Raw genomic sequence first — 20,931 nt, forward strand, 5'->3', positions numbered from 1 at the left:
TTCATAGCCTGGTATTCTATGATGAGTGTATTCATACGGTTGTTCCACTTAACGGGCAAAAAAATGAAATGGTTTCTATTTCACAAGATCTTTTCTATAGAAAGAAACGTTCTAAAAGGAGGATCTCATTGAAAGTTGTACTAAAGTATGTTGTGCTCTAAATGATTTGTTATTTGTGTTGTTGAGTTGCTAGCTAATTGAAGTAGACCCCACGTCTGCTTTTATTCATATATGATTAATAAAATCAATATGATCACCAGCTACAATAACTTTGGAATATTTTATTTATATTGTAGGATTTTGAGCTTGCTGCAAGACTGACATTATTTCTGATCGTTTATATTTTTCCGCGTAAAATAAGGCTGTTCGACCATCGTTGTCTTTCTGATCGACGGAAGCCTTATGTTTGCACAATAATCTAACTATGTCCACTCTGCCTTCCCTACAAGCCAGGTGTAACGGTGATCTGTTATCTGATTTACATTGATTAACGTCTGCACCATTTTCTAAGAGCAGCTTCGCAATTTCTGTATGGCCGTTGAAACTAGCTAGGTGTAGCGAAGAAGATCCATTTTTGTTGAGTTCATTTACTTCTGCACCATTCTTAAGAAGAAGTTCGACAACCTCTTTGTGATTCTCATGAGCGGCCAGATGTAATGGCGTTGATGTTTTGAGATTGTTAACTTGGTGAACGTTAGCTCCATTTTTCAGCAGCAATTCGACTATTTGTAAATGACCTTCGTGTGAGGCTAAATGTAAGGGTGACGATCCATTTTCATTACCTTGATTTACAACATCTGTAGCTCCTTTACTGAGCAAAAGTTCCACTACATCTGTATGACCTTCGTGTGATGCTACATGCAGTGGTGTAAAACCAGAATGATTCGCTTCATTTACTGGGACTCCTTCTTGAATTAAAAGTTCTACCAGGGACTTATTACCTTCATGACATGCGTCAAACAATGATGTTGAGAATTCCAGTTCTGAAACACATAGATAATATCTTGTATCATAAAATAATGATGAAATCGAGCTAAAGAAAAAATAAGTAGATTTACTGATGATACGACCAACCAAAATTGTTTTAGAATACTGTTTCTACACGTCCTCTGGAATTTGTAGTAACTCTAAATAAAGATCAATCTATATTCTACCTGTGTCATATCATCTGATAGCTAACCATGATAACCTTAAAATTAAATTTACACAGAAAGAATCGATTTAACATCAGAACCCCTTATGTTCAGTTTCCTATTTTCTAAATTGGAAAAGACTATGAGCGATTTAGAGCTTGACAGGCTGTATAAAGTAAGACAACCGGAAGCGTGTAAGGATTTCGGTGCTCAGTGATTCGGTCCACTAAACGACGTTGTCAACACGTAATGGCGGCCATTGTTTGACATTGGTTTTGGCATTCCATGCTGTAAAGTTGCATTTATGACATTCTTAGATGCTTTAACTTTATGCTTCACAACATAAAAGGTAAAGGCTTACTTCAGATATTCACCTTATTATTTTCAAATAAATGTGCATTCAAGATTAACGATTGTAATGAACTTTAGATGTTTTGATAATTTCTATATGTAATTGGACGTTATGTTGATTACTCATTGACGAACACTCCACATTTACTTTTACTAACAGTTCCAAATTTTTGTTCTTCGGGGCTGAACACATTCGAAATACAAGACATACATCATGATTTCATCGGTATACTCTACTAGGACAGTGGGTTTCAATTCACTGTTTTATTACAGATTTTTGTGTTTACATTTTAACTTTACAGAAGATATTCTTCATTGAACCGAATGTGTAAAAATTTACGACTTAATTGACAGAAAACCAAAGCGGACCTGGAAAATAGTCAGTAGGTCAACTAACAAGATTGCTGTTTTCTAACGACCAGTTTCTAATATTAATCTATCAAGCTATTAAAGACGAGAACAAATAAAACGCTGATTCAGTTATTTCTATTCTGCAAGGTTTATCGACAGTAATTGATGTGGGAAAATTGGAATGCAGTTGCGAGAATAAATAATAGGTAGCTCTATAGAGTGGAAACCGGTCAAATACGGACGTCTCAAGAAAACGGTTCATAAAAGGATTATCAACGTGCACAATATTCATAAACATATGGAAAATAAGACATTGGCAGGTAGGTCTATCGTCTTGAAATACTGGACGAACGGCAACACTAGTAAATAAAAAACTTGTAAACTACACACTATTCAATTTTTTTTCTCGAACTGGTGAAGTAGTTTCGTTGGAGATTTCTTAAAACAAAAGCTTACCGACAGTAACGGGCGCAACCTGATCACATAAGCACACATGGACGTTCAAGCTATGTCCAATGGCTTAAGCTATAGGAAGGTATTCTGGAAGTATTGTGCCGATACACTCCCTCCTTAATCATGGAGGAGTCATTTTTGATATATAGTGTAGTAATAAAGTTTCTATATGCCTTCGTTTTTATAAGCCGGAAATTAGATAGCAATATAACACGTAGATTTTAAGGGAAACTATAATAGAAAGTAAAAACCCAAAAATACCGAACTCCAAGGAAAATTCAAAACGGAAAGTCCTTTATCAAACGGCAAAATCAAAAGCTTAAACACATCAAACGAACGGAAAACAACTGTCATATTCCTGACTTAGTACAGTCATTTCCTTATGTAGAAAATGGTGGATTAAACCGGGTGTTATAGTTAGCTAATTTAAAACCTCTCACTTGTATGACAGTCACATAGAATTACATTATAAAGACAACAATGTGTGAGCCAAAGAAACAGACATAATAGGTAAAAATGTCAATAGTTGGGGTACAGAAGTCAACGGTTTATTCCTTGAATGCCAACATCCTTGGATCTACCGACAATTTACCTGTAAAATAATGTTGGCGTTCGAGGAATAGGTGTAAGTAGTTATCACAACAAAAGTGCATGCTTATCAAAACAATCATACTAAATAAACAGATAGGTAAATTACAGGTAGCTAAATCTAATTCATGTTTGTCAAGTTGTTGAATATCATTTTTTTTGCTGTTACTGCTTGAACAAATATGGATTCTCTTAAAATGAAACTTTGAAAAGTGTTGCATCACAAAGTGAACATGTGCATATTGTCAGGAATTCCAGTTTACTCAAATTCTACAATGGCCTCTTTAGTCTTTGAAGTTTTTTTTGTCAATATTTCTATAGTTGTGTGTCCTGTATTATCCTCCCATATTACTTGATGGAATTTCTTGAAACTTTGTATCACGTGTAAGATTACTATATTTTTATTTTGTTCAGTTTGTTCAGGATATTTTTCTTGATAATAATACTACACCCTTACGTGAAAGCTTTTTTACTCGTGCTAGTCACTTTGGCGATAGTTTTATAAATATGTTTGATGATGAAAAACTTATATTTATGTTTAATAATGATGATATGCAATTGTACACTGCCAAAATCTGTCATGATATATTATTGAAAAGAAAAAGTGTTTTATATGTTTAATGATTGTATATACATTACTTTTACATGTTTTATGTCAATATGTTTTAATCAGTTTCTCTTTACTCTTTTTTGAGTGTTTTATGTATAAGCTGAAATTAACCTTTTATATATGTCGATGTTACACAGGTTTAATGCTTGTATATACATTTCTTTTATGTATATGTGTTTTAATCAGTCTCTCGTAACTCTTTTTAGAGTGGCTTATGTATACGCTGTTGTTTATATATGTATATACATAAGGTGAGACTTTAATAAAGTATTTGTCTTGTCTTGTCTTGTCCCTTTTTTTATTGTAATTGATTCATAAAATAATATTGTTTAGGTGTTTATTATGTTCGCAATTCATCGGAATTCTTGTTTCCCTATTTTTATGGATTTTCTTGAAACTTTTAAAGTTTCCAGCTTGGAAGTTATCAAAATTACTTAATTAGTTCTGATGATTTTTAAAGTTTAATTACTTGTTCTATTGAAATCTTCATTTAGTTCATATTAACTATATAATATAATATTTAAAATGATATGGAATTAAATAAATCTCTAATATCCTTTTTTTAATGTCTTATGTTAATAAACATTTCCATTCTCAAAATATCTTTTTTCTAATAAAAATGTTTTCATTTTCTTTATTTCAAAAATTCATAATAATTTTAACCATAATATCTACTATTTTTTTCTTATCAAAAAGTGATAAAATGTTGCAATTTTATCAAGTTCACTAATTATTTTTAACAGTTAAATACTTATAAAAACACCTATTGTTATTATATAAACATCCTTTGAAATATTTTTGTTGGCATTCAAGGAATAGGTAACATATAAAATGTTGGCATTCGAGGAAGACACCAAGTCAACATTGTGTTATAATCTTAATTACTATAAAAACAAACAACTATGTCAACAAAGAAAAACAAAATGGTATATAGACCCTCTATAGACAAAGTACATAAGCAAAAATGAAAGACAAAAATACAAAAAGTACCATAGCACAATATCACAATGATGGGATGGATAAATACCAACCCACGCTTAAAGTATATTACCAAAATTAGACTAAACAGTAAAGGTTAAAATATACAAAGCCAAAAAAAAAAAAGAACACTATAACACGTCAGTACCTAGAATCTATATTTCAAGAACATCTTTCTTATTTTTGAAGTTGATAGGGAATATTTATCAACAAGGTCTTGGTATCTTCCGACGAAACTTTTTTTTAGAAAAAGGACGAGACGTTCTTTGATACCTGGTTCATCAACATTCTGTTCAAACAAACAAATAGGTAAAAATGTCAAAAATTGGGGTACATTGTGTTAAAATCTTAATTACTATAAAAAAAAAAGATACGGGTTATGATGTTCTTCTCATATATTTTATGATAGTATGATACTAAACTCCTAACGGGAGGGATTGTGCTTGATTTTCATATGATGAAGACATAATCTTTCAATCAGTTTAATTGAGGTCTGGAGCTGGCATGTCAGTAACTGCTAGTAGTTGTTTGTTAATTTATGCATCATTGTCATTTTGCTTAGTTTCTTTTGTTACTTGTTCTGACATCGGACTCGGACTTCTTTTAAACTGAGTTTTACTGTGCGTATTGCAGTGTGTTTGATTATTCTACATTGGCTAGAGCTATAGGGGGAGGGTTGAGATCTCACAAAACATGTTTAACATTTTTGCGCCTGTCCCAAGACACTAGCCTCTGACCATTGTAAGTCTTGTATGTTTTTTTAATTTTAGTTCATTTATATGTTTTGGAGTTTAGTGTGACGTCCATTTTCACTGAACTAGTACACATTTCTGTTAAGGGGCCAGCTGAAGCCCGCCTCCGGGTGTAGGATTTTTCTCGCTGTGTTGAAGACCCATTGATGGACTTCGGCTGTTTTTTGCTCTTTGGTCGGGTTGTTGTCTCTTTGACACATTCCCCATTTCCATTTTCAATTTTAACTATGTCAACAAAGAAAAACAAAATGGCATATAGACCCTCTTTAGACAAAGCACTTTATTTGTTGTTGGTTATTTTGCCCCTTATAGACTTTAATTATTGGTAATGTCCGGAGCATGTGTGTTTCAGTTCATTGATGTAGCATAATCGAGATTCTTGTCTTTAACTCAAAGTAAGGTGTGAGCTTTAAATTTGCTCAATATCAAAGGCGTTAATGTCATGAATGTATACTGCGACTTTTGAGATGAACAGAGCTTTCTTTGTTTTTTGTTTTGTAAATTCTCTAACATTTAAAAGTAGATTGCAATACACCATATTCCTACTTTTTTACTGAATAGAATAGCTGTAAGCTTAAAAAACACATATTTTTTGCGAAATCTAATATGCAATTATTTTGAACTTACGATTCCTACTGGGATGTTTATCCTGCTGGAATGACTCGCATTCTGTTCCAATTGTTGGATTTAATTTTTTCAGAGCCTAGAGATAAATTCACATATATATTATGTTAAACAGATGGATTATATCGTTATACATATAACACGTTCTCGGCATTCAAACGAAGATATTTAAGTGTTGTATATTATGTGTGTAATAAACGTGTTATAAATATAGATTCTAACACTGAATCAAGTGTGATACGATATTTCTCCACTCGAAACAGTTAAATTTTCAATTTAAAAACGCTAGGCTCGCCGAGCCTTTTAAATATTGAAAATTTGACTTTTGAGAGTGAAGAAATGTCGTATTGCTCGAGATTTTGAGGTATAACCTGTTTTCTAATGATTTGTAGACGATATGTTGACAAACTTGTTCACTGATCTGCAAAGCAAAAAGATGTGTTCTTTATCTGTGACGTCATCTGGCTTGGTCGCCTTTTTTTACATGACGTCACAAATAGGAAATTCAGAGGAAATTCAGAGGAAAGCAAGAACATTTGACGTCATAATTGAATTTGACTAATGAAGAACTGAAGTTCTAATATAACAACCTATATATCGTCAAATATAGTCCATTTCAGTTATTATTTCGATGTAAAATTTCATATAACGAAATGATGTTATCGTCTTTGGAAAAATGTAAAGTTTTTTTAATCATTATTGAAGAAATAACATGTCAATACATTCCGGAATTCAAAATGTCGGCTTCCCTTAGTTACAGAAGGTAAATAGAGTATTTTACGCTTGTTGTCATTAAATCAGAATCATTGATACAAAATGACTGCATTACAATTATTCGTTGTCTATTTCAGGTGATTTTTTTCACCCTCAATACAATATTTATGTTCAAAATAACGAAATATTCTGTTTTAAAGTAGGGGGTAAGAAGGAACAACCAAAACAGTATCGTGTGTAAAGGGCTTTCACGGTTGACAAAATTAACATATTTGTACTATTTGAATCGAAATAATTCACGGCAGCCGTAGATTTGTTTTCATTTAACCATGGGTTGGACATTTATATTCGATTATTTTATCCCGAGCGATCTACGGCTGTCATGAATTATTTCTTAATCAAACAAACCACACGTTGATTATAAAAAAAAATAAAATAATCAACCAGTGGGGAATAGTATAAATAAGGTAAAAAATAGAGAAAAGTTAATACGGCTAATAGGTCGCTGAAGATGACTAATAATAACACTACAGGCTATATGAAAGGAACGATCTCAAATTGTGCACATACTTCTTGATTCTACTAACTGTATAGGTAAGTTGGATATCACAAAGATGCATTTAAAACAATATATGACACACACCATAGGCATTGTTTTCATTTTGAGATCAATCTTGTGTTTAAAAAACAAAACTTAGTGAATTGGACACCCCGATCTGGACCAACTAACTCAGTACCTTAGACAACGTTTTCTATACACGACAAAATCGTCGGAAAATAGTTAATTTCACCGATTGTAAGCTTGATTTTCTTCTTTTATTTGCTCTTACTTGACGGAGTACCAGAATGTCCGACCACAGTGTACATGTAGGTAACTTGTCGAAAATTATATACTCCGGAGTCAAAAGTCTGTAATATGAATATAGTCTATTGAAATAATAAAGTACAAACCTATTTATTTAAAATACATGTAGTACTATGAGTTTAAACCAATGCTCAGTTGATTGCGTTTGGCTAATAACGGATGTTTTAAATATTAACTTACAAATCCTATTTTTTGAAACTTAATAAACATTGCAAAAAAAAAAAGATAATCCTGTGCAATGTCGACAGGATTATGGGTAACCGATTCTAGGAGGTATAATAGATAGCCACGTGCGCTAATTAAATAAAATACACGTGATACTTCAATCTAAAACACACGTATGTCTAAATGAAAGTATTAAACACGTGCAAATGGAAAGCGATTAATAGAGTATAGTGACAAGGAGACAACAAGGTCAAAATAGGACTTGAAAATAAAAGAGTTTACATGTGGATTGACCCATTGCAGAGCCGCTTGTATTTAAAAATCTACTAGATCTGTCCAAATTTCATTAGCATATCAATAAATCCTCTTGAGAGGAACTCAATGAAATGAAAATAGACGTCAACATTATTTGACAGCTAATTTAAAACATTGTATGCATGTTAAAAAAAAACTAAGGTCAATGTATTTTTTTAGATAAAATACATAGAACCAACTGCATTTAAAGTTGATGTACATCAAAATAAGTAGAAATATCCTTATTTGCCCATAAATGGTAAATTCTCAGTAACAATAATTGTTTTGATCTGCAGGAAATATTGGTTTAAATTTTTGAAAGAATATATAAGATGACGGCTAAGGCGACTCAGGCAGAACACTATACAACAATAAAGTGCGAAAAATATCTGTATTTCAGGTTTTCATTAGCGTTACAAATTTCTTGATCTATCAGATCATAATCCCTGCATAGTTTTACCCCATTCTTTGAATCATTTTCTAAAAAGGGTATTTTGTTGCACTTCGTTCCGGTTTGCGTCAACATAAGAATTAGGAAGACCCCCACATGCATATAGTTCTGCATGCAATACATTTTTAAAGTTAGTTTCCCAGAAGACTTGATTAAGAAATCAACAATTATTTTCTATATTTGAACTTTCACGTTTGTTTATACGAAGTTCTTTTATAAACCTTTCAGATATAGTTGTCTTTCCAGTCGCTCGTTGTTTTAAGTTTGAGTAACATGTAATAAAAATTGTCAATAAACTTAGACAGACATGTATTGAATATTTAAACTAATATATGCACTAGCCTTTATAACATCATCGCAAATTTTGTGGAATTTTGTATCTGGAAAACTATAATATGTTGCATGTGCTATTTTATTTCGGTAGAATTTAATTGTAGATATCGCTGCTTCATCACTGCGGTCATTTGGAACTGGAATAACGTCATCATCAATTTTCATTCCGACAATGTGTCGCAGGAGGCACGTCATTAACGATATATCCAGATGTTCAGATCGGAGTTCTACACCTAATAATGCAAACTGAAATTAATTCATTTTGTCTTTCTACATGTACATGCATCTATATAAAGTTGCTTTTTCATATCATTTTATAATCAATTTTGACTTATTTGAAAATATAGCACTACCATTTTTCTTATTAACCCTTACTCATGTTAATTATTGAAGTAAAAGTGCTTAAGACACCAAGTATAAATTGAAGGTAAAGTATAAAACTATGGATATCTGGACTTCTTCCCTCTGACTTTCAGATCGTTACTACTGGACACTCGTCTGCCTTTAAGACCGTTACTATTGGACGCTCGTTTGACTTTAAGACCGTTCCTATCGACCCTCGTCTGACTTTAAGACCGTTACTACTGGACACTCGTCTGTCTTTAAGACCGTTACTATTGGACGCTCGTTTGACTTTAAGACCGTTACTATTGGACGCTCGTATGACTTTAAGACCGTTACTACTGGACACTCGTCTGCCTTTAAGACCGTTACTATTGGACGCTCGTTTGAATTTAAGACCGTTACTATTGGACGCTCGTATGACTTTAAGACCGTAACTATTGGACGCTCGTTTGACTTTAAGACCGTTACTATTGGACGCTCATATGACTTTAAGACCGTTACTATTGGACACTCGTTTGACTTTAAGACCGTTACTATTGGACGCTCGTGTGACTTTAAGACCATTACTATTGGACGCTCGTCTGACTTTCAGACCGTTTCTATTGGACAATCGTCTAAATTTAAGACCGTTACTATTGGACGCTCGTCTGACTTCAATACCACTACTATTGCACGCTCGTCTGACTTTAAAATCGTTACTTTTAGACGCTCGTCTGACTTCAATACCGTTACTTTTGGACGCTCGTCTGACTTTAAGACCGTTACTATTTGACACTCGTCTGCCTTTAAGACCGTTTCTATTGAACGCTCGTTTGACTTTAAGACCGTTACTATTGGACGCTCGTATGACTTTAATACCGTTACTATTGGACACTCGTTTGACTTTAAGACCATTACTATTGGACGCTCGTATGACTTTAAGACCGTAACTATTGGACGCTCGTTTGACTTTAAGACCGTTACTATTGGACGCTCGTATGACTTTAATACCGTTACTATTGGACACTCGTTTGACTTTAAGACCATTACTATTGGACGCTCGTATGACTTTAAGACCATTACTATTGGACGCTCGTCTGACTTTCAGACCGTTTCTATTGGACACTCGTCTAAATTTAAGACCGTTACTATTGGACGCTCGTCTGACTTCAATACCGTTACTATTGCACGCTCGTCTGACTTTAAAATCGTTACTATTAGACGCTTGTCTGACTTCAATACCGTTACTTTTGGACGCTCGTCTGACTTTAAGACCGTTACTATTGGACGCTCGTATGACTTTCAGACTGTTACTATTGGACGCTCGTCTGACTTTAAGACCGTTACTATTGGACGCTCGTATGACTTTCAGACTGTTACTATTGGAAGCTCGTATTACTTCAATACCGTTACTATTAAATGCTCGTCTGACTTCAATACCGTTACTATTGGACGCTCGTCTGACTTCAATACCGTTACTTTTGGACGCTCGTCTGACTTCAATACCGTTACTATTGGACGCTCGTCTGACTTCAATACCGTTACTTTTGGACGCTCGTCTGACTTCAATACCATTACTATTGGACGCTTGTCTGACTTTCAGACCGTTATGTTTGGACGCTCGTATGACTTTCAGACTGTTACTATTGGACGCTCGTCTGACTTTAAGACCGTTACTATTGGACGCTCGTATGACTTTCAGACTGTTACTATTGGACGCTCGTATTACTTCAATACCGTTACTATTGAACACTCGTCTGACTTCAATATCGTTACTATTGGACGCTCGTCTGACTTCAATACCGTTACTTTTGGACGCTCGTCTGACTTCAATACCATTACTATTGGACGCTTGTCTGACTTTCAGACCGTTATGTTTGGACGCTCGTCTGACTTTCAGACCCTATTATTAGACGCTCGTCTGAGTTTAAAACCCTTATTATTGGACGCTCGTCTGACTTTAAGACCGTTACTATTTGTCGCTCGTCTGACTTTCAAACCGTTACTATTTGACGCTCGTATGACTTTCAGACCGTTACTATTGGACGCTCGAATGACTTTCAGACCCTTACTATTGGACGCTCGTCTGACTTTCAGACCCTTACTATTGGACGCTCGTCTGACTTTCAGACCTTTATTATTGGACGCTCGTCTGACTTTCAGACCCTTATTATTGAACGCTCGTATGACTTTCAGACCCTTATATTTGGACACTCGTATGACTGTGGAATAAATAACCACAATGTCATACACTTGTAAATAAGGGTTTTATACTTTCAGACCCTTATTATTAGACGCTCGTCTGACTTTCAGACCCTTATTATTGGACGCTCGTCTGACTTTCAGACCCTTATTATTGGACGCTTGTATGACTTCCAGACCCTTTTATTTGGAGACTCGTATGACTGTATGGAATAAATAACTATAATGCCATACACTTGTAAATAAGGGTTTAATACTTTCAGACCCTTATTATTGGATGCTCGTCTGACTTTCAGACCCTTATTATTGGACGTTCGTCTTACTTTCAGACCCTTATTATTTGACGCTCGCCTGACTTTCAGACCGTTACTATTGGACTCTCGTCTGACTTTCAGACCTTTATTATTGGACGCTTGTCTGCCTTTCAGACCCTTATTATTGGACGCTCATCTGACTTTCAGATCCTTATTATTGGACGCTCATATGACTTTCAGACCCTTATTATTGGACGCTCGTCTGACTTTCAGACCCTCATTATTGGACGCTCGTCTGACTTTCAGAGCCTTATTATTGGACGCTCGTCTGACTTTCAGACCCTTATTATTGAACGCTCGTCTGACTTTCAGACCTTTATTATTGGACGCTCGTCTGACTTTCAGACACTTATTATTGGACGCTCGTATGACTTTCAGACCCTTATATTTGGACACTCGTATGACTGTGGAATACATAACTACAATGTCATACACTTATAAATAAGGGTTTTATACTTTCAGACCCTTATTATTGGACGCTCGTCTGACTTTCAGACCCTTATTATTGGACGCTTGTATGACTTTCAGACCCTTGTATTTGGACGCTCCTATGACTGTGTGGAATAAATAACTACAATGTCATACACTTGTTATTAAGGGTTTTATATTTGCTTCAATATATAAGAGAAATAATACTTTACAATCTTGAAGTACTTGCCGATTTCATCGAACAATTCGAAAGATTGAATAGACCAGAACGACCTAATTTTAAAACCCAATATAATAGCAGTAGACAACATAAAAACAAGAAACACTTAATCCTCATTCTTACAAACTAGAAAAGATTTCGTTTGCAGTAAATAAATAGGTAACTCTTTTCATCATATAGACATTCATGAAAATTATCTTTTGTTTTTTTTTCCATTGAAATACACCTTTTTCACTGAAAATTCGTTATCGCAGTTGTAATAGTAGATAAGAGTAGAAAACGGTGCACTCAACTTCGTATTCAAGAAAAAAGTATTTATACCTTGTGGTGGTTTCAATATCTTCTTCTGGGTTTGACTTAATCGACCCTTCAGTTTGTTCCAATGTTTAAAAACTTCATTCTGCAGTCTAACGGGACTAATTTCTCTATCAACGATAAATCTGAGTGCCTGAAGTGAATGTTTACTCAATATAAAAGCAAAATTCAGAAAGTTTTCTTCTTCTTTTGATCGTTGATAGTTAGTTGATGAAGCCATGTCACTGCACGATATATATCATTCTAAAAAATAATGAAATAATGACATAATTGAATGCATTAAATTCTCTGATAAAGTTTAATAGAAATTTCCAATAAATAGGTATTACTCTTAAGTAACCAAACTTGAACTTATTCATTAAAGATTATGTTTTTCTGGTTTGGTTACACACTGTTTGCTAGAATATATATTTAATTCCATATTCAACCAAGTGTGTTATAAGTACTATACATACCATGGTTCTTACGAGTTAACAAATTTAAACACACGAATCCGAAGGATGAGTTTGTTTAAATATGTTAATGAGTAAGACACGTGATATATATAATTTGTAATATAAATAAAATGAATGACAGCTTGAACTAACACAAGACACTGATTATGTTACCGATTTATCCAATTAGATGGTTGCTGGCGGAAATCAGTATTGCATTTGACTTACAATGGTGGTCTGACACACATGAGCAGATTCTGGATCCAAGATTTTGAAAAAAAAAAGAAGGGGGAGGGGGCAATCAAGGCAAGATTACGAGTGGTACATGTAAAAAAGTCTTTACATTAACCATATATGTATCTCCATAAAGGGGAAGGGGCCTTGCTCCATCTAAATCCGCATCTGACAAGGATATTAAACATTATTCTAAATGACGATAAGTTTTGTTTTATTGATAATTTTCAAGATATTGTACAAATATTTTTATTTTACAGGTTGTTCATTTCATTTTACCTTTTAGCTTTTCGTACAAACGGTTTCGTTATTTAGCAGGCCTTTAAGTGAGCATAAAATTAAAAAAAAAAACCATGAAAATTACAATTATATTGAAGGCCGTACGGTTGCCTATAATTGCTTACATCCACTTTATTTGAACTTTGGTGGATAGTTGTCTGATTGGCAATCATACCACATCTCCTTATTTATATATGGAGCTTCAACCATGGAACAACATCAAAATGAACATGCTATACCATAGCTAAGCGCCGCTTACTTTCCTTTAAAATTCTAGCTGGGTTCGTGTTTAGTTATCAAAGTATGGTACAAAATCAAATTTAAGATAATAGACAATGGTTTTCCAAAAACACACTTTTCAAGCAAATTATTTCATTAAAACATCAAAAGAAAAATGCAATTTAAATTACAATTTGCTTTGAAAATATAAAACTGATGAAATCTGAAGCGATAGTATATCCTCCTTATGTCTTCTATTTTTTTGTTTGTTTGTTATAATTCTATGTTATAAAGATGACCATTAGACTCAATCATGCCGGATTAAAAAAAGGGTGCACTCCTTAATCAAATATCTATACATTTTCCGCAAAAAGTTATATAACTATTGACTGGGAAAGAGATGGAAATTGATATGATTAGGTAACTAGTTAATAAATGTAAAATCAGTTTCGGTTTCGAACTAGTTCGGAACCAGTTTGGAAGATCAAATGAAGGTTTTTCAAACTTTACAAAATCTAAAAACAGTTACTAGATATAGGAAGATGTGCTATGAGTGCCAATGAGACAACTCTCCATCCAAGTTACAATTTATAAAAGTAACCATTATAGGTCAAGGTACGGCCTTCAACACGGAGCATTGGCTCACACCGAACAGCAAGCTATAAAGGGCCCCAAAAAATTACTAGTGTAATACCATTCAAACGGAAAAACCAACAGTCTAATCTTTATCAAAACGAGAAAACACGTATGAACTACATAAACAGACAACAAATACTGTAATCAGATTCCTGACTTAGGATAGATGCAAACATTTGCAGCGGGATTACACGTTTTAATGGTACCAAACCTTCTCCCTTTTCTGAAATAATAGTATAACATCACAACATAGAAAAACACAATATAAAATATCAATTGGAAGGCTTAACTCAATCAAAAAACGTATATTAACACACAATGAACGAATTAATTTGACCTGTGACACCTGAAAGCAAATACACGGTTAATAAAAGATTACAAGGGATAAATAATTAAAGTCAAAAGTAAATAAACAGGTTTAAACAAAGTTAAAGTATGATATCACTGTGAAATTTCAAACAATTTATAGAAAATCATCACTTTTGAAGAAACCTGCGTCATATTATACACAGGTAAATGAAAATAATGAACGTATGTTTAGAGGCAACAAATTTGACTTCAGTTAAACAATTTCAGGGTATATTCTTAAGTTTTCTTGAGTCACTTTGTGCACCCATCGGTCTGATTTTTCGAGACTCTCATATCGGAGGGATCATATTGATTTCCAGAAAATATAGTATTGACTTTAACATCATTTAAAATGTGACTGACTTGTCGACGAGGATAGAACATTCTAATTATACAAAGCAGAAAACAATGGCGCCATATTAATTCAAAACTAGAATACCAGAACGATAGGTCTAATGCATTTAGATATAAGATTACAAAAATATAATAATAAACTTACATGTACCGGGTTCTATCGTCAAGGAAGTAATATGCACCATTCCTGACACTCTACACGTATCAACACTATCAGTATCACTATTTAAACATAATTATAACGAAACCGAAAGTAGAGTTGTGTTGCCTAATCTAAAACTATTCACAATTTTCCAAAAATCAATATCATGGAAAGAAAATAAGTCGAAATATGGGCTATTGTGAGAATATGATTTACAAACAAAATCGATAGGAATATCATTAAGTCGTACAATGAATTGTACCGTAAACTGAATCTTTCGCTATAGGTTCATTAAGAAAATTATAATCCATTTTGTTAACTATTCCCTAGATAATCCAAACTAGGGACGTGTAATGAAATGTAATAATTAATTGAATATGGAAATTGGAGAAGAGACACACAAACACAAGTTTATAAAGTATAATTGCCAATGAGACAACTATCCGTCAGAGACCGAATGGCGTATCTATGTAAACAACTATAATAGGTCACCGTACGGCTTTTACCAACGAGCAATACCCATATCGTATAAGCTATAAAGGGCTCCGAGTGGACAAAATGAAATTACCGTAACAACAAAAAATAATGATAAAGACATTCTACATGTACATAATGGTGAATTACCGCCGCTGTCGTTTCTTTTTAAGAGATGGTTGCTTGCATGCTTAATGTGCAGTAGCAAACATTTAATGCATATTCAAGACGAGAACACATTGAAAATATATACAAACAACGAAGATTGGGGAGCGTATGTTTGGTAAGTACAGAAATGTTGCCTTGAGGACCTCTCAGACTTTTGCATGGGTTCCTTAACGCAAAAGACTGTGGAAACAAAAGAACAACCTTTTCATATTTGATAACGGATTGAATAATTAACTGATAGTGCTTCATTTAAAACTTTTAAAACATTTTTTTAATAAAATCACATATTATTTTCATATTTTTATTCCCGTGATATATCAGTTTTATTCAGTTGAAAAGGTCTATATTTTGCTCATTAGTTTCTTTCGCAGGTTTCAACATTTTTGAAATTTGTTTTACCAAATATCTTACAATTACATCAAGGTGTAACTATACCGTCGATAACAATTGCTACCCTTCGCATTGCTGCATAAATACGCAATTTTGCTTTGTTCAAATTTATGGTCAACACAACAATACATATTACTGTATATGTTTCATTTGTTGTTAGAAGAAATGTTAATTGATGTTTTGCTTCAGATAAAAGAAAGTCTAGTTCATCCACCAATGTGGTAATATTTCGCTGAATTTGTTTATATAGGTACGTGTTATCCGATTGAATATGTGTCAATATGTTTCGAGGACTATAATAGCTAAATAACTGATTGTGGTCAAGGCAAGTCTTCAATATCGATAATAGTTCTAATAGCCTGGTAGTCAGCAGCTCGTCACTCCAAGAGCTATCATCCGGGTATTGTGAACACATATAAAACAAAATCGTTTTTATCCAGTATGAAGGATTTAAACATTCTTTGCTATATGCTTTGCTGTTGTTTGATTTGGTAATGTATCTTGATAATAACACCTTTGCCACACGCAATACTCTTTTCCTGTTGTAGCAAGTCAGAAATTCTTGCCATTGATTTCTTGGTAAATACGGAGGAGTTTCTTCCCATTTCAAGTATGGCCATGTTGGTCGCTGAGATCCACGTTGTTCATAATGTTTATTTGTATCACCAAACTGAAGGTTGTTATCCATATGCACTTCTATATATTTAGAGCTTTTAATGGTATAAAAACTTTTCGATGAAACATCTTTTATAAGTTCCACAAAATTAGAAACTTTGTAACATGATACATCATCAGCCCAAATGTTTGTCTGAATGTCCTCGCCATTATTAACTAAACCACTATATGTTGTTATCCCTTTATGTATTAAGACCATGTTGTCTCCAGCTGTAGATATTGCATCGCTGAAATAGTAAGTAAGAAATTTAATTGAGCAATATATGTTTCAAACATAAAGACAAACAAATCATAAGATTTAAAATTGAAACAAAAAAAGCCTACACCAGGAACCAAAACATAAACGAACAGACGTTAAACGTTATATGTTAAAAAAAATCAAGGCATATTAATTGGTAATTATTATATTTAAAAAATGGAAAAAGATGGAAAAAAAAACAAAAGGAAAAAGTGGACAAGCGTACAGACGATAATCACATTTCTTCTTTACATGAAGTCACGGCCTTTTATTATTATTCAGTGATTATTTCTGCTGCACCCCTATTTTTGACATTTTTTCCTATTATGTCTGTTTGTTTTGTTCACACATTGTTGTAATGGAATTATATTACCAGGTTCAATCCACCATTTTCTACATAAGTAAATGCCTGTACCAAGTCAGGAATATGACAGTTATTTTTCCATTCGTTTGATGTGTTTGAGCTTTAATTTGATTTCCAATTCAAGTAGGGATTTTCCGTTTTGAATTTTTCTTGGAGTTCGGTATTTTTGTTATATTACTTTTTAGATCAAAGATCACAATAAATTTCATTTCTGTATTTATTTTATTTTTACAAAGAGAAGTCTTTGAAATTATTGTTTAGAGAAAAACTTAAGTATTCATGCCGAAAAAGGTGAATAACGGTCAGACAATGCCGTAACAGGGAACATAGACAGATCAACACATAACGCTGCAAATGTAATAGGTATTTCAACTTTTCAGAGGATCCGGTATTTTCATTCATGATTCTTAATATGCCATGTTTTGCACCAAGTTAAATAATGACAACGACATCAAGTATAATTTCTGTTAAAACAAATGTCAAAAGCTAATTTCTCTTGGTGCATGCCTAATAGTATGTTTCATGTGCTAACGCACATAGGTGTACAGGAAGACCCAGTACCCTACTTGAACACGTTTTTTGGACTCAAAGGTGACCAGTCTTTGTCGCTATCGTGAAACACTGAGGTGGATATATATATATATACAATAAACTGTTGACTCAGAAATATATCTTGCCATCATGTAATTTGAAAATAAAATTAAAAATAGCTATACTTTAACATGTAAACTGTGCAAAACTTGCAAATTAAAAATATAACTATAACTGAGGGGTGGAGCAGATAATCTCCATGAATATTAGATGAGCTAATGCTAATACTACTGCATACAAAACAGCATTGACTGGCCATAAGCGTTTCTCCTTAATCTGACCTAATCACAAACTCAACATGTAAACCATGCAACAGATTCCACTTTAATAAATTATGATTGAAGGGGGGAATAATTTCCATGAAATGAATTGTGCTAATTCTAATACAACTGCATACAGTGCTTCTCCTTAAACTCACATAATCACAAATTTAAACAAATTATTGACGCCGCCACCTGAAAAAGCACACCGAAGTCTCGCCTTTGTGTCATCTTCAAGGCTTTTTCAATACCTATATAGCCTAACCCTTGACCCCCCCCCCCCCCCCCCCCAGTTATTTCTCTCTAGAAGCCCTCTTTTCTGTACTTCAACCTTTCTACTCGTATTGTCATGTTTTTATATTTGATTTTTTATAATTGAACAATTTCAATGTCTTATAATTTCCTCTAGTTGGATGATTGTTTTTGACCAAATTTATTTCAATCAGTTGCCTTAACAACCAAACCGTTGACAGGTGCAGATTTACTGTGATACTGAATGTTATTCTCAAAAGGGGCGGGAGCTTGTTCTATTTATAAATTTAGTAAATCCAATTTTTAGATAGAGCAGTAAATTGCAATTTCTGGAAGGAATTTTCTGGGGTTTTTTTAAATACTTTTTTTCGAACAGTCGTTGCTGTCTGTTGTAATTGTTTCGGTTTTTAGATATATCGACTTATTATTCGCCACCTTCAGCCTGGTTATTGAAACTAAATTTTGGCTTGAAATATGAAAACGTAACAGCGAATTAAAAAATGCGAAGTTATTGTTTATGAATTATGATTACTATACGGGAGACGGTAGTATGTTTGTGATAATTTTAATTTAGATTAAGAAGAGTTGCGTAAATAACCAATGGAATTAGAAATGAATACTGAAGTTATGAATAATTTATGAAAATTTTATCTTAAACTATAACAGCTAAAAAAATATTTTTTTGGATGAAAATGTATACAGAGGTAAACATAACCAGCTAGTATGATATCTCTTTATCTCTTAATAAATGAAAATAAAAGTTCTATAAACAAAAGTTTTTCTGAAACATTCAAAACAGTTTAATCACATAACAGCCGTTTTCAATCTTGCAACAATTACAGAGTTGTGTAATCCGCTTGTTAACTGCAGAATGCATTCTATCTTATCATAGGTTTTTGTGTCTTTTGTTTTTCTTGTTTCTTATTGAATGATTTTGTTTTCTTAACGTTCAGTGACAAATATTTCATGCAAATTCAGAACGACCTTGTGTTTTATTTGTTAGTAGTCTGAAAACATCTATGTGTTTTAACCTTATCTGCAGGATTCTGTGGATTGAATAAAGGAAACTTAAATCTCATTTTTAGTTGTTGATTATCTATTTTATAGGCTTACTTCGACATTCACCTCAAAAGCTAACCAAACCTTTAAACAGACTTATTCAGAAGAGATATAGTTACGATACTGTTGTCAGGTCATTAAAGATGGCATATTTTGGTATTGATATTGATTTACTCATAGGGTCTTTGCATCGGAAATAAACACATTAATTATTTATTCTAAAACTAGTTGTTGGCATGATACGGGTTATGTACTTCTCATATATTTTATGATGGTATGATACTAAACCCCTAACAGGAGAGAGTGTGCTTGATTTTCGTATGATGAAGACATAATCTTTCAATCAGTTTAATTGAGTCCTGGAGCTGGCATATCAGTACCTGCTAGTAGTCCTTTGATAATTTATGTATCATTGTCATTTTGCTCAATTTCTTTTGTTACCTATTCTGACATTGGACTCGGACTTATTTTAAACTGAGTTTTATTGTGCGTATTGCTGTGTGTTTGTTTATTCTACATTGGCTAGAGGTATAGGGGGAGGGTTGAGATCTCACAGAACATGTTTAACCACGCCGCATTCTTGCGCCTGTCCCAAGTCAGAAGCCTCTGGCCTTTGTTAGTCTTGTATGTTTTTTAATTTTAGTTCATTTATATGTTTTGGAGTTTAGTGTGACGTCCATTTTCATTGAACTAGTACACATTTTTGTTTAGGGGCCAGCTGAAGCCCGCCTCCGGGTGCGGGATTTTCTCGCTCGCTGTGTTGAAGACTCATTGGTGGCCTTCGGCTGTTTTCTGCTCTTTGGTCGAGTTGTTGTCTCTTTTACACATTCCCCATTTCCATTCTCAATTTTATTACTTACCCATTTACTCCGTTTTCTGAAAAACAATCGACATTAATATCATTGGCTTCAACAATGTTCTCTGTATGATATTTAAACAGGATGTAAATTATAATGAAGAACTTTGGATGACTTGCTTTCATTGTTCACAAATGATTTTTCGTCTTATGGGTAATTTGGCCATGTCTATAAATACATCTTCCAATTTGCACAACCACCATCTACACGTACAATATATTCTTATAAAGTTCACAAACTTTTCAAGCACATTGAACCTTCACTTGAAATACTGAAGATTATCGTATGTTTTTGTATTATAGTAAAAAATATCCAATTTAGTTATTGAGTTACAACTTAAATGTTTACAAACGTGTTAACATTCAATTGAAATGTATTGCACAGCAATATCGCAATGTCGGATGTTTACATGTAAACGCTTCAATAAACATAGATAGTTTTTAAAGGCAGTGCTTTAATGCCTTTCTAGTTGCCGGGTTAATCCTTCCTTC

General features: G+C 33.4%; 1 protein-coding gene across 2 annotated transcripts; it reads right to left on the minus strand.

Annotated features, from left to right (window-relative positions):
- Positions 1–266: 266 nt before the first annotated feature.
- LOC127702097 (ankyrin-1-like) lies at positions 267–20,872 on the minus strand. Of its 2 annotated transcripts, XM_052206113.1 has the most exons (5): positions 15,116–15,611; positions 12,473–12,709; positions 8,672–8,895; positions 5,844–5,919; positions 267–983 (listed from the first exon to the last, which is right to left on the minus strand). In XM_052206113.1, the coding sequence occupies exons 2-5, from the start codon at positions 12,684–12,686 to the stop codon at positions 286–288; spliced, it is 1,212 nt and encodes a 403-aa protein (XP_052062073.1). In that variant the 5' UTR covers positions 12,687–12,709; positions 15,116–15,611; the 3' UTR covers positions 267–285. The 2 variants fall into 2 exon arrangements, 1 of the variants encoding a protein (XP_052062073.1); XR_007982281.1 differs by lacking the exons at positions 267–983; positions 5,844–5,919; positions 8,672–8,895 and adding an exon at positions 20,444–20,872 and having other exon boundaries at positions 12,674–12,709; positions 15,116–17,046.
- Between the last annotated feature and the right edge of the window lie 59 nt (positions 20,873–20,931).

This window comes from Mytilus californianus, unplaced genomic scaffold (assembly GCF_021869535.1).
Source record: "Mytilus californianus isolate M0D057914Y unplaced genomic scaffold, xbMytCali1.0.p SCAF_5, whole genome shotgun sequence".
Taxonomy (NCBI): domain Eukaryota; kingdom Metazoa; phylum Mollusca; class Bivalvia; order Mytilida; family Mytilidae; genus Mytilus; species Mytilus californianus.